General features: G+C 57.9%; 2 protein-coding genes across 2 annotated transcripts; one reads left to right on the top strand and one right to left on the bottom strand.

Moving 5' to 3' along the window:
- Window positions 1-4,751: 4,751 nt before the first annotated feature.
- Window positions 4,752-7,585, bottom strand: LOC118699424 (B-cell differentiation antigen CD72-like). Its single transcript, XM_036403441.2, is given in 7 exon segments — window positions 4,752-4,899; window positions 5,220-5,314; window positions 5,556-5,704; window positions 5,840-6,154; window positions 7,081-7,182; window positions 7,331-7,501; window positions 7,504-7,585. Coding segments are annotated over 7 exon segments (1,062 nt in total).
- Window positions 7,586-9,146: 1,561 nt separating this feature from the next.
- LOC118699423 (B-cell differentiation antigen CD72-like) lies at window positions 9,147-12,933 on the top strand. The gene is made up of 8 exons (XM_036403440.1): window positions 9,147-9,225; window positions 9,311-9,400; window positions 9,605-9,691; window positions 10,217-10,531; window positions 10,771-10,919; window positions 11,276-11,427; window positions 12,326-12,493; window positions 12,835-12,933. The coding sequence occupies exons 1-7, from the start codon at window positions 9,147-9,149 to the stop codon at window positions 12,462-12,464; spliced, it is 1,011 nt and encodes a 336-aa protein (XP_036259333.1). The 3' UTR covers window positions 12,465-12,493; window positions 12,835-12,933.
- Window positions 12,934-13,330: the final 397 nt, after the last annotated feature.

The following is a 13,330-nucleotide window of genomic DNA, read 5'->3' as shown; positions in this document are numbered from 1 at the left end:
TGGCCAGGGTGACCCCCAGCCTGTGCCACCACCCTGTTCCCTGCCTGACTCCAGGGCATGGGCATTCCCAGGCTCTGCTGCCTCCTGGCACAGGCATCTTTACCCCCCAGAACTCTGAACTTTGCCAATAAACTCTGCCAATAACTGCAGCTGGCTTTGGGGTGTAGGGGTGGGAGGATGGAGGTGCATCCTCCAGCTCTAAGACTCAGTGGCATCACTCACAAGTGGGAAATTGCATCCTGTGGCCAGGAGCCAGCATTGAGCCAGCAGGAATCCAAGCATCCCCATGGCCCAAAGGCAGTGTTCAGCACAGCTCTTGTGCGGGCTGGCACAGGCCCCATGAAGGCTCTGGGTTTTCTGATCCTGCTGGTTTCCTGGGGCTTTTGCTTCCTGGGCCATGCTGCTGAGAGGTGACCCTTTGCCTCTGCATCCCAAGGAGGACTTGGGCTGGGCAGCACTTGTTTGCTGATGCCTGCCCAGTCTGAAGAGGTTCCAGCACACATCCTCACTTTGGGTGATGTGTGAGGGCCTAAAAGGCCTGCTAGGGCTTGATTTGAGGTTGTTTGGTCCCAGAGGCTGTTCTGGTTTTGGTATGAACCACTGGGTTTTTCCAGCAGCCTGCAGCTCTGGCACAGACCTCACTGGGACTCCCTCCCAGCACATGCTAAAGACCAAACCCCGCAGCCAGGGCAGCCTGTCAGCCTGAGCAGCACTGGGAGGTGCAAGGTGATGCATGGGGAACGGTAGCCCTGTACCCAGGGGCTTGGGCTCTTCACAACACAGGACATGCTGAGCAGGAGGGAGGCCATTCACCCCCCACCCCCTAAAATGAGAACATATGCAGGCAAAAAAGGACTTTTTGCAAATAAAGCAACTACTTCTGCTTTTGTGCATATGAAGATGTGTCTCCACGCAGTATGGTCTTAGCCACACTCTGCCAGCTGACCACAGTGGAGAAGGACAGAAGTGGATTCCTTCCTGGACTGCTGCTGCTGCTGAGCTGCCTGCATGGCCCAGAGTGGGGCCCACACTGACCTGCAGTTTGCTGAGGCCCTGCTTGCTGCCCCCTGTGCCCTGCCCTCACTGTCACCCCAGTGAGGGTGACATTCACTGCAAGATCCTGCTGCTGGGCTGGTGCTGACCGTGGCCAGCCTGGGTGGAACTCAGCTGTGTTCACTGCCACAGGGATGCCCCAGCACAGGGGCAGCACTGGGTGATGGCAGTGGGACCGTGGGGGGTGCCCATGGGCACTCAGCTTGTCACAGGCTTCCCATGGAAGAGTCTCAGTTGTCTCATTCCACAAAGCCGTTTATTCACAGCACAGTAACACAGAAACAGCTCAAAATGGTTCCTCTGAGGTTCCTCTCAGGTTCCTCTGAGGGATACCCAACAAAGGAACACCTGGGCTTTTATCCCCTCAATGTTTGCTTGTGCTCAAACCTTGCTCCTCTTCCTCTCTTCTCCTGCCCCCCACTCTGTGTCCATCCACCTTGCTTTCATCATCCCTCTCCTTCATTATGCAAAATGTCAGCAGTTCCTGCCTCCTGCAGTGTCTCTCAGTGTCCGTGTATCTGTCTGGCACCGCTCATCTTCCTGCCCTTTGCTATCCCAAGGCTGGCAGCTCGCAGCCTCTTGCCTCGGGCTCCCACCCTGAGCTCAATCTGCTTTTCCATCTGTATCTCTAACTGTGCCTTGCAAGCCCAGCTGCCTGGAGCAGAGGTGTTCCTCAACACGGGACATCTGTACCAGCCTTCCAGGCCACCTCTGCTGCCTTCCACTGGGGGAGGCTTGGTGAAGGTGGGTAAGATGCTGTCATTGAGTCCCTTTGAGGACTCTGTTAGTTTTCCTGGCTGCCTCTTGCCTCTGCCACTATTTGCTGCTGGCTCCTGTCTTGCCCTTTCTTATTCCTACATCACCTGTCCTGAGCTGAGCTTTGTTGCCCTGCCTTGATGCCAAGAAGAAGATGCAGCACAGCTCCTGGGCATGCGACCATCCAGTGCGGATGGGGAAAGCCAGGCAGGATTTACCAAGGGCAGGCAATGCGTGTCTGACCTGCTGTGGCAGCAATGGGCTGTGCCTAAGGGGAGAGCAATGGGGGACATTTATCATGAACCTTTCAGGTCTGGGACTTGGTTTCCCATGGTTTCCTCACTGGCAAAGTGGGGATATATGAGGTCAGGAGTAGAGGAGGAGAGCTTGGGTGGAAAACCTGAGTGGTGTGAGGGCTGCAGTGGGTGTCAGTAAAGCCCTTGTTCCCCTGAATGCAGCCACTGAAGGGTTGATCCTGGGGTTTGTGCTCCTTGGAGCCTTCATCAGTGCACTGGATGGCGGGTAGGGGCTGGCCTCAGGCAGCTGAGGGGCAATACCACACCAGTAATGTGTACACTGGAGGGCAGGACTGGGTACAGAGAGGCCTGGAGAAATGGTTTGATGGGAGCCTGCTGATACTGGAGTGGGTAAAAGTGCAAATCCTGCAGCTGGGAAGAAAGGAGAAGCCACATTTCAAGATGGGCAAGTAAGCAGCCATGCTGACTCAGCCTAGGGAAAGCATGGACCAGAGGATGGATGGGATCTGCAGTGTGTCCTTGCAGTGGCAACTGCGACACTGTGGGCAGTGGGGGCTGGAGCTCAGGGCTTTGGGAGCAGGGAGGACATCTGGACACTCCAGGACAAGCCAGATACAGCAAGTCTTTGATTTTCATGATAGCTGAGACTGTAGGGAACCTGCAATCCTGTCCCAGCCTTGCCATGCCATTGGGCTGGCTCCACCAGCCTCCTTCTATGGAAGTTCTCCTAGGAGCTGCCCTCTCAGTCTGAAGACATTTCCTCTTGTGCTTTTGCTACAAGCCCTTCTGTAAAGTCCCTCTCCAGATTTCTTGTAGCCATTTTTGGTAGTGGAAGGCCACAGTAAGTTTTCCCCGAAGCCTTCTCTTCTCCAGGCTGAACAATCCCAATTTTCCTCACAGCAGAGCTGCTCCATCCCTGTAATCATCTTGGTGGCTCCTCTGGGCTCACCCCAGCAGGTCCCTGTCCCTCCTGTGCTGGGAGCCCAGGGCTGGATGCAGTGCTCCAGGTGGGTCTCAGCAGAGCAGAGCAGAGGGGCAGAATCCCCTCCCTGCCCTGCTGCCCACGGGGCTCTGGGTGCAGCCCAGGACACGTTTGGCTCTCTGGGCTGTGAGTGCCATGGCTGGGCCATGTGCAGCCTCTCACCCCCAGCACCCCCAAGCCCTTCTGGGCAGGGCTGCTCTGGGGCTGTTCATGCCCAGCCTGTGCTGGTACCAGGGCTTGTCCCAGCCCAGGGGCAGCACCTGCACCTGGCCTTGTTAAACCTCATGATGCTCTCATGGGTCCATTTCTCGAGCTTGTCCTGGTCCCTCTGGATGGCATCCTGTCCTTCAGGTGTGTCAGACCACCTCAGCTTGGTGTCATCTGCAAACTTGCTGAGGGTGCACTTGATCCCACTGTTCACATTGTTGACAAAAGTACAGAATAACATAGGTCCCAGGGTGAATCCCTGAGGACCAACATCATCACCAGTGTCCAATGAGGACACGGAGCCACTGAGCACTATCTTCTGGATGGAGCTGTCCAACCTTATCCACTGACCAGTTCACCCATTGATTGAATCCGTTTATCTCCAATTTAGAGGAGGACTGTGTTGGAGGCTTTACAGAAGTCTGACAGGTGACACCTGCAGCCCTTCCCTTGTTCACTGGTGCAATCACTCCATTGTAGAAGGGCAATGGGTTGGTTGGGCAGGACTTGTGGTGAAGCTGTGCTGGCTGTCACAGGTCCAGCTTAGCAAAATGGTTGCCAACACATTCCCCTCTCTGCAGAATCACTGACTGAGGCCAGGAGGGTCACCCTGGGTCCTGGACTGGGGTCTCTCATCACCCTCCTTTGGCAGATAAGGTCCAGCCACATTCTTAGGGATCTTTCCCGCTTGGTGGGAGGGGTGTCTCTTTTCCCCCATGTTCCCAAGTCTCCCTAGTGCTCCTTCCTCTCTCCCACTGTCTTATCAGTGCACCTCCATTTTCTCAGAACCATCCTCATTTGCAGTTCCATGCTGCTCCCTTTCTTTCCATGTTCTCAGGATTCATACATTCACCTCCCATGGTCTTCAGGCTCTTCATTGCCCTCATTTTCCTCCTGTGGGTTCAGAGTTTCCTCATTCATCCACCACGTTCTCAAAGCTCCCCAGCACTCCCCCACTTCCTAAATGGTCTCTGGCTTTCTAGAATTTTCTCATGCTGATGGCCCCCCTGTCAGCACCCTTTCCAGGCAGGACCCAGCCCTGGGCAGGTGATAAAGGCAGAAGAAAGGGCAGGATGAGTGCTGTCAATGCTGAGAGAAGGGACAGCCGGTAAATCCACAGGTCTCCCCGAAATGGACAGGTTGAGGACATCAGCGTGTCATTCCCAGCTCCAAAAATATGCAAATGGCAGTTCCTGCACCCCTGGCAGCCTTGGGGTAACAAAGAAGGTGAGAGCTGGGCTCTGCACTGGAGCTGCATTGGCCAGGGCACACAGGGACATGCAGTGGCACAGTACAAAGCAGTATAATATGTGTTTGCTTGAGTGTGGGAGAGGGGAATAAGGTCTGTTTTCCATAATCCTTGCTTTAAAATAGAGACACTTTTCCCCAGCAGTTTTGCAATGCAATTGAGGCCAAGCGTGCACCAGGGGCAGGATCCCAAGGTGCACACCCGGCTCCTGTTCCTGAGTCCAGGGATGCAGCCGGGGTGGCAGCAGTCAGTCCTTGGCCAGAAAAAGAGGATGAGTCTCAGGTGCCCTGCTCAGATTTGGGGATTTCTCGCAGATCCACGGGTAGGGTTTGTCGCATGGCTGATTCCACATTTCCCCATCGACTAGTGACCAGCAGTCTAGAGTATGGTGTTTCCTAGGAAAGAGGGCAGCAGTGACAACCTCCTCACTGTGGACACCACTTCCCAAAGATCCCAGTGCTGCTGCGGCAGGCAAGGCACCTGGCACAGAGAGCAGGAGGAGGAAGTGTCACATTCCTCCTCCTGCTCTTCTTCTCTGCCACTTGGATATTTGGCACTGCACCCCAGAGCTTGGCTCTATCCTCACCCCCCTCCCTTGGGGCACTGCTCAGGGGAGTCCATCAACCCTTCTATTGAGGGGTGTCACAGGGGCAAAACAGCACCTTTCTAGTAAGGCAAAAAGGCAGGGGCTTGTGCCAAGGACTCTTGCACTTACAAGGAACGTTTGCTGTCCATCCGCATAGGTCTCCTTGCCACATAAGGAGGTTTTCCTCCAATCCAGTAGTACGCCTTAGATGCGTGCACAAAATACTAGGGGGGAGAGAAGCTGTCAGCCACCTGCTTCTTGACCAGCACTTGCCAGGTGCCCAGGAGCCCCAGGACTGGCTGTGCTTCTCCCATCAGACTGCCAGGATGGGAACCTGGGGCTCATGGTGCCACCCTGGGGCTCATGGTGCCACCCTGGCACCTCCACAGATACTGCTGCAGCTGGCCCCGTGTGGCACTGCCCATCACCACCCTCCTGGGGTACCACAGCCCCCCTGCTCTGTACCGGCACTGTCAGTGGTGACCACTCATCTTGGACCAGCAGCTGAGCATATCTCCCTTCACAGTCTTTGTTGCTCTGTTCCCAGGTCTTGTTTGTCACCGAGATGTAGAGGCACTTGCTCTTGAAGAGTACCCAGCCCCAGGGGCAGCAATCTGGGGGCAGGGGCACAACTCAGGTGCTCATCCTTCTATGGATGCTTGGGGAGCTCAGCCTGGCTGAGTTCAGCCCCCGCATCTTCACAGCAGCGGCATCAGCATCACCTGTGCCCCAACCCCGTCACGCTCTACCTGTGTTCACGCAGGCACGCAGGCTGCTCACAGCCCTCTCGCTGGTGTTGAGCTTCCCCTGCACCAGCTGCAGCTCCTCCTGCAACACAGCCAGCTTCTGCTGGGCATGCCCCAGCTCGGCATTCCTGCTTTTCAGCTCCAGCTGGCTGATGTTGCCCTCGTGCCATGCTCGCTGCAGCTCCTCTCTGGCCCACACCAGCTCCCGCTGTGTCTGCTCCAGGCTCTGCTCCTGTGCCCTCAGCTCCTGTGACAGGCGGTCCTGCTCGGCCTTGTGCTCACGGGAGGAGTCCTGCAGGCTGCGGGTGACCTGCCAGTCTGGGGACAGGGGGGTGAGCTGGGATATGAGCATGGGACCCTGCCTGGGGCATGCCTCTGGCAAGGGAGAGTGGGATAAGAGTATCTGGCTGTGGGTGGAGATTGTCCTGGGGGTGTCAGTGGGAAGGGAATGGAAGCCCCAGTGGTGGCAGGTGGAGGGGAAACATTGGAAGGCAGCGAGTGACAGTGGGAAGACAAGGAGAGTCAATGAGAAGGCTGTGGAAGGCAGTAGGAGGCAATGGGAAGGCATGGGAGGCAGTGGGTGGCAATGGGAAGCAGTAGGAGGGTTTGGATGGCAGTAGGAGGCAATGGGAAGCAGTGGGAAGAAAATGGGAAGGAAAAGGGAGGCATTGGGAAGCAATGGGAAGGCAACAGGAGGCAGTGGGAATAAAATGGGGAGGCAATGTGAGGCAGTGGGAGGAAGTGGAAGGAAGCGTGGGGCAATGTAAGACAGTAGGAAGTCAGTGGGAGGCAATGGGACGCAGTGATGGGAAGGCGGTCAGAGGGATTAGGAGGCAATGGGAGGCAGCAGGAAGACAGTGGGAGGAAATGGAGGCAGTGATGGAGAGTGGGAGGCAGTGGGAGGGATTGGGAAGCAGCGGAAGGCAGTGAGAAGGCAGTGGCTGGGCAGTGAGAAGACCGTGGGAGGCAGTGGGAGAGATCGGCAGGTAGTGGGAAGTCAGGGGCAAGACCACAGGAAAGGGTGGGAGGCAGTGGGAGGGCAATGGAAAAGCAATGGAAAAGACTAGGGGAGACAAGGGGATATAGTGGTAGGCAGTGGGAAAGGCAGTGGAGGCAGCTTGTGGAGGCCATGCAGGAGCCCCGGAGCCCAGCCCAGGCCTCCTCCCTGGCAGCCCCCGCAGCCAGTCCCTCACCCAGCCCAGTGCCCTCCCGGCCACCCCCACCCCTGGCAGCCACCGACTCACGGCAAGCGCCCAGGGCCACCACGGCCACCAGCAGCAGCAGCAGCAGGAGCAGGCTGGCTACCAGCAGCGCTGTGGGGACGCGCCATGGCCGGGTCCAGCGCCCTGCAAGAGAGGAGCACCCGCGGCATCACCCCGTGAGCATCATCACCCCGTGGGCATCATCACCCTGTGGGCATCATCACCCCCTGGGCATCACCCCCTGGGCATCACCCCTGGTGCCCTGCATCCCTGTGGCTGCTCCCGTCCCCACCTGGGCTGGGCCCTGCTGTCACCGGCCCCAGCGGTGACACGTTCTCGTAGGGACTGTCATCGTCGTCGGGCGCAGTGGACAGGGGCCGTGCCGCGAACTTCAGGTCGGCATAGACCACACTCTGGGCCATGCCCCAGGCAGCCCTGCAGGCTCTGCTCCGCTTCAAATGAAAACGCAGCTGGTTTCTGCAGAAGCAGAAGTGTGGCGAGGAGTGACAGAGGGGAAAGTACCGCCAGGGCGGTGGTGTCCTGCCATTGGCCAGGCACCACCATTTGGCTCCCCCTCCGTCCCCCAAAACGGCTCAGGGTCCCCTGGGACAGCACTGGGGTGGTGCAGCTTGGGGCTGGAACATGGGGCACAGCTGTAGGACTCAGCCTACAGAGAATTCATCAAATTTCCTGGGGCAGAGCAGAGCAGGTCTGGCTTCCATCTGGGAACAGGTAGCCCTGCTGCTGACTCCATCCAGGATGGAGGTTCCCTCTTCTTGGTGCTCTGCTCCAGGATCTGAGCATCACTGCCCTAATGCCTAAAAGAGACTTCCACACTGCAGCATGAACTTTCACTTCTCCTCTCATCATGGCCACATCTCTCCACTCTGCCACCAAATACACTGTGGAAAACCACATCCCAGACGCCGAAGGGTCATGATAAATGGCCCTGTTGCTCTCCCCTCATCCCCAGGCTGATGCTTCCAAGCAGTAGAAGGCACACTGAGCAGTGGCCCAGTAAATCCCACTGGCCTTTCCCTGCATGTCCTCCCTGGGTCTGGGCCCCTGCATACCTAGGCAAACATGCTTCATTTTCTTCCGGGAGGTTGAGTAGAGGCTGCCCAACTTTTAGTTTTCTAAACCTCCTTCCTGTCCCCTTTGAAGCTGGCTTTGATTTTTTGCCTTTCGCCACTGAGGAAGAACTTCCCTTGCTCTTGCAGAGATGATGGACACTGGCTATATAACACTGTGCTCCACGAGCACCACTGTGCACCTCCAGTGCTGTCCCAGGGGCTGGTTTGTTCAGATGTGCCCATCTGGCCATCTGAAAGGCAGTGGGAGGCAATGACAAGGCAGTGGAATGCAGTGGGAAGCAATGGGAGGGTTTGGGGCATGCCTTCTGAAACCTGCCCTTCTCCGGATGCAGTTCAGTAGAGACCTCTGAGACGCTGGGGACCTGGAGGGACCAAGAAGGTGTTGTGAATGCTGGGATTGTGGTCTTGGGAAGGGAAGGCAAAGGGGACATCACTGATTTTTGTAACTCTCTGGGGCTGTTTTGGAGCAATCCCAAAGCTGGGGTCTTCTTTGGAAGGGAGCAGGGAGGGGATGAGAGGTAGTGGAACAAAATACATCATGGGGAAATTCCTATTCTCAGAGGCTGGGAGGGGAAATCACTATCTGTGAAGACCTCCAACTCCATGGAGCTGTCCACACAGCAGTTTGCTCCTGTTTTCAGGATTGCCCTGCTCTGCCCCACAGTGCACAGATTTGGGTCCATCCTTTGCTGTGCCCCTGCTGTGACACCTGGCTGTGCTGCCCTCACCCTGCCCCTGTGCCTAGGGAGACCATGAGCACTTTTAGGGCGTGGGAGGGGACGGTCTGGTGTTTCTGGGACCAATGAGAGGGTGCTGGTCCCCGCAGCCGTGCCTCACTAGTCCCATCTGCTACAGTGCGGAGCAAACTTCTGCTTCTGCAGATGCTGGCTGCACTTCTCCTTTGCACCTCTGAGAGACTGCACAGTCACCGGGAGCAAAGGGGACATCTCAGAGAGGCATCCCCAGGGCGGAGCGGGAGCCAGCGAGGCTCAGGGCTCACCCAGTGCTCCCCACATGGCCCAGCTTTATGCTGACCTGAGGTTTGCCAAAGTGATGGGAGGCCGGAGCACGGCCAGCCAGGCACTGGAGGCAGGTGAGAGCCCACAGGCCCCGCCACGCTGTCCCTGCTGTGCCCAACCCCACGGCCTCAGCTGCTCTCCCCTGCCTTCCTCCCACAGCCTTCGGCATGAATGAGACAGAGAGCCCCTACGAGAGCGCCCAGCCAGAACTGGCAGGGCAGGATGGGGATGGAGCAGAGCCCAGCCCAGGTGAGCATCCAGCTGCATTCCAGCAGACCCAGCGTGGTTCTGGGCTGGGTCGTGGGTGGTGTTTTGGGGTCCTCCCACTCCCATCACCCACACCATGCCATCTGTGCTGTCATGCCACCACTCTCCTGCCTGTATCCAGGAAGGAGGTCTGGGGGCTGCCAGGGGTTTTCCAGCTCTTCAGGTGATGTCTGTTGTGTCGTGCAGGGTGCCGGTCCTGTCGGTGGTGCATCCCTGTGGGACTGCTGACAACTTTCCTGCTGCTGGTGGCCACCGTGGCCCTGGGGGCCTGCTGTGAGTTGGGGAACTGTGAGCATCTGGGGCAGGGAGTTTGAGCATCTCACTCCCTGGGTTGGGTTGGGGGGCATCTGGCTGGGGTGGGCACTGTGGGTGAATGGAAGCATGCTCATGCACGCTCACTGCTGAGTCCCTGTGCTGTCTGCCACGAGCTGGCCTATATCCCTCACACATCCAAGCACCTCCCTTGCCTCCCATCATCCCTCTTCCTCACCTTACTTTCTGTTTCTGCTCCTTTTCTTTCCCATCCTGGCACTGTCCAGCCTCATATTGCTGCACCCTCCCTGCCCTTAATCTGCTGTGTCTGCTCCTATGCCCATCCTGCCTCATCCTGCTCTCCCCTGCCAGATTCTACCCAACCCTTAACCGTACACTTCCCTGCTGCGTCCTTCCCTCCCACCTTTCCCATTCATCGTGGATAATCCCCTGCCTTGCCCTGCCCATCCCACCTGCCTTAAGCAGGGTCAGTCCCACATCCGAGCTGTCCCATGCTCATGTCCCAGCTCACCCCCCTGTCCCCAGACTGGCAGGTCACCCGCAGCCTGCAGGACTCCTCCCGTGAGCACAAGGCCGAGCAGGGCCGCCTGTCACAGGAGCTGAGGGCGCAGGAGCAGAGCCTGGAGCAGACACAGCGGGAGCTGGTGTGGGCCAGAGAGGAGCTGCAGCGAGCGTGGCACGAGGGCAACATCAGCCAGCTGGAGCTGGACAGGCTGAGCCTGGAGCTGCGCCGCGTCACGGGGGTGCTGGGCAGGACAGAGAGGGAGATGCAGGAGGTGCAGGGGAGGCTCAACACCAGCGAGAGCACCGTGGCCCTCCTGCGCTCCTGCACAGCCATAGGTAGGGTGGTGATGGAGCAGGGAGGGGCTGCTCCAGCACTGGCACTGCTCAGCAGGTGCCAAGGGCCAAGTGCTGGCTTTTTTGACCACATGGCGGGGACAGAGTGGTCCAAGAGCTGAAGCAGTGCTGGAGCAGACACTGAGCCTGTGATGTCTGCTGGGAAGGTGTGGGGCTGTTCCTTGTTACCCCCCAGGGCATCTGTGGCTGAGCAAGCCCCTCAGCTGTGCCCCTACCCACAGATTGCTGCCCTTCGGGCTGGCTGCTGTACAGGGGCAAGTGCCTCTTCATCTCCTCGGAGAAGAAGACATGGGAAGACAGCAGAGATGAGTGTGAGAAGACATATTCTCAGCTCCTGGTCACCAAATCCTGGAGTCGCTGGACCGTGCCGGTAGGGTGCTGGGGGAGCTGAGGGCAGCAGAGGGTGTGTCCAGCCATGAGGTCCCCAGATGGGCTAGCGTGGTTCTGGGAGTCCCCAGATAGCATGGTTCTGGGAGCCCCCTGTCCTCCCAAAACATTGGAGGGTGCAAGGCTGTTCTCTGGAGCACATGGCTGTTGGTTGACATGGGATAGAAGGGCTCTGGCACCCCTGGATGTTTCCCAAGCTGGAGCAGGGCAGCAGGGCTCGAGAACTCCCAGCCCCAGGGACTCATTGGAGGACGATCACCCTTCTGTGAAGTATATAGTACTGCAGTGCATGGGTGCCATGGAATAAAACATGGAAAAGCACTTTTTCTTCTTCTCCAGACCTTCCTGAAGAATGCAGATGTCCCATACTGGATTGGATTGCAGAAGGGCAGTTTTCCCTGGTATGACTATGGCGGGCTGGAGGAAGAGGACCCAGACAGCGAGGGAGACTCAAAGGCCTGGTTCTGGGTGGATGGCTCCCTTTATGAAAGGTACATGGCAGCACTGCCTCTTCCCAAAACTCCCCTCCTCTGGCATGGCTCTAGGAAGTGTTTTAAACCCCACCAGTACCCAGTTCCAGGCACAGGCCCTGGGAAACAAAGATTATCAGAGCAGCAGGGACTGAGGGAAGATGGGTGCAGTGGTGTGATGAGGTGCTCAGAGGACACGCAAATGGAAAGCCAGGACTTGGGGGTGGGTAAAACGCAGGGCAAGAGAAGCGGGAGCCAGCAAGTGTGGACAGAAGAAACCCCAAATTTCATTTGGGGCCTAGGCAAGGTGTTAGAGCACCACGTCTATCTCCCACATACCTTATGATTCCTCTCCAAAGGGAGATCAAAGGGAGATCACAGCCTTCTGTGGAGAATCCTGGGCTCCTCCCTGCCACGTGCACCACCTCCTCAGCTTGCTGCCGCTTCCTCTTGCAATGTTTGAGAGCACTGGGGAGGAACAAGCCTGTCTGGCCAGGTTCTGGGTAGCTGGCCCTCCATCCTCAGCCCCGCCATGGGAGCTGTGCCCAGAGCAGACCCAGGCTCAGGCCAGCTCCTCTGGTTGTCCTTGTGTCTTGAGGAAGGACCTGGCTCTCCCCACTGCAGGCATGAACAACCCCCAGCAGCGAAGCTGAGAGGGGGCAGGCTAAAGGGGTGTCACAGGCACTGCTAACCTTTTACAGTGTTTCCCAGCCTGCCTGGGGAAGTGCAGGGATGCATCAGCTGAGCCTTCAGCCTGTGAAATCAGTAGAGGAGGACTGGGAGATCCCCCTTTGACTGCAGCATCCAACCTCTCCTCTGCCAGTGTACAAAAGGCAGTTGTCAGCAGCGGCAGCTGCCTCAGCAGGGTTTGTAGAAAGAACATGTCAGTGCCTGATGTGTTGTTTGTTTCCCCATTCAGGCCGTGGCAGTCAAAATCGAATGGAACCTGTGCCATAATAAGCCATGGGAGCATCAAACCTGCCCAGTGCACTGGTCCCAGTGACCTGCACCTCTGGATCTGTGAGAAGGCAGCAGGGCCAAGCCTCCCTTTCAAGTGATGATGGCTGCTGGCCCCAGCACTGCTGTGGTGAGTCCTGCTGAGTCAGGGACACACGGGCCCTGTGGGGTGTGCCTGGAGGAAAGCAGGGAGCCTGCAGCTCTGCCTCCAGCATGTTGACCCCTTCTCCCATGGAAAGGGAGAGGAATGCAGTCACCTCCCTGTGCTGCATGGAGCCTGCCTCCATCCCTTTGCTGCCGTGGGCGTTCTGGGTGTGAGGTAGCTCAAGAGCTGAAGCTGTGGCTCAGCAAGGGGGCAAGATGGGGGAAAACCCTTGGCAAGGTGCTTTCCCAGCCCCGTTGCATGTGTTGGAGGCTGGGCAGCATCTAACCTTCACCTCCACCCTCACCCTCCTCTGCTTCCCCCTGCAGCACCTCCACCCTGCATCGCCTCTGCTCCAGCCTCGCTGTGTCCCTGCCCAGGATGTCCCATCCATTCCAGCCAACCCCTTCCCTCCCACAGCCCACTGCCCCTGGGCCACCCAGAGCCTTCCCAGTGATGCCCAGCAGCATGGATGCCTCCAGCTGGTGTGCTCTGGCTGAGTGGTAGAGGCTCCACAGCCGACTCCACACCTGCATGGGACACTTTGGGTCCTCCTGAGCACAACGGCTGTGGGCAGTGGGGAGCTCGGAACTGGCTGCAGAATGGATCAAGCTCTGGTACTCAGCGCTGGAGCCATGCCACACCCCCAGCACTGAGAGAACTGTGGTGCTGTGGCATGCCAGGAGCAGGAGCTGGGGACAGCACAGCCCCATCCCCACACAGTCCCCTCCCCACAGCAGGAATTTTCTGCCTGACCCCATCGCAGGAGCAGCTTGGCCATGGCTTTCAGACAGCCCAGCACTCACAGGCCTCGGCAAAGCCTCA

This window comes from Molothrus ater, chromosome Z, assembly GCF_012460135.2.
Source record: "Molothrus ater isolate BHLD 08-10-18 breed brown headed cowbird chromosome Z, BPBGC_Mater_1.1, whole genome shotgun sequence".
NCBI classification, from domain to species: Eukaryota; Metazoa; Chordata; class Aves; order Passeriformes; family Icteridae; genus Molothrus; species Molothrus ater.
This window is presented reverse-complemented; position numbering and strand designations above follow the sequence as displayed.

Coding starts and splice junctions, on each gene's coding strand:
- LOC118699423 (XM_036403440.1), top strand. CDS start 9,147: ATGGCCCAGCTTTATGCTGACCTGAGGTTTGCCAAAGTGATGGGAGGC. Junction 10,920..11,275: donor GGAGTCGCTGGACCGTGCCG/GTAGGGTGCTGG, acceptor CTTCTTCTCCAG/ACCTTCCTGAAGAATGCAGA. Junction 11,428..12,325: donor GATGGCTCCCTTTATGAAAG/GTACATGGCAGC, acceptor TTCCCCATTCAG/GCCGTGGCAGTCAAAATCGA.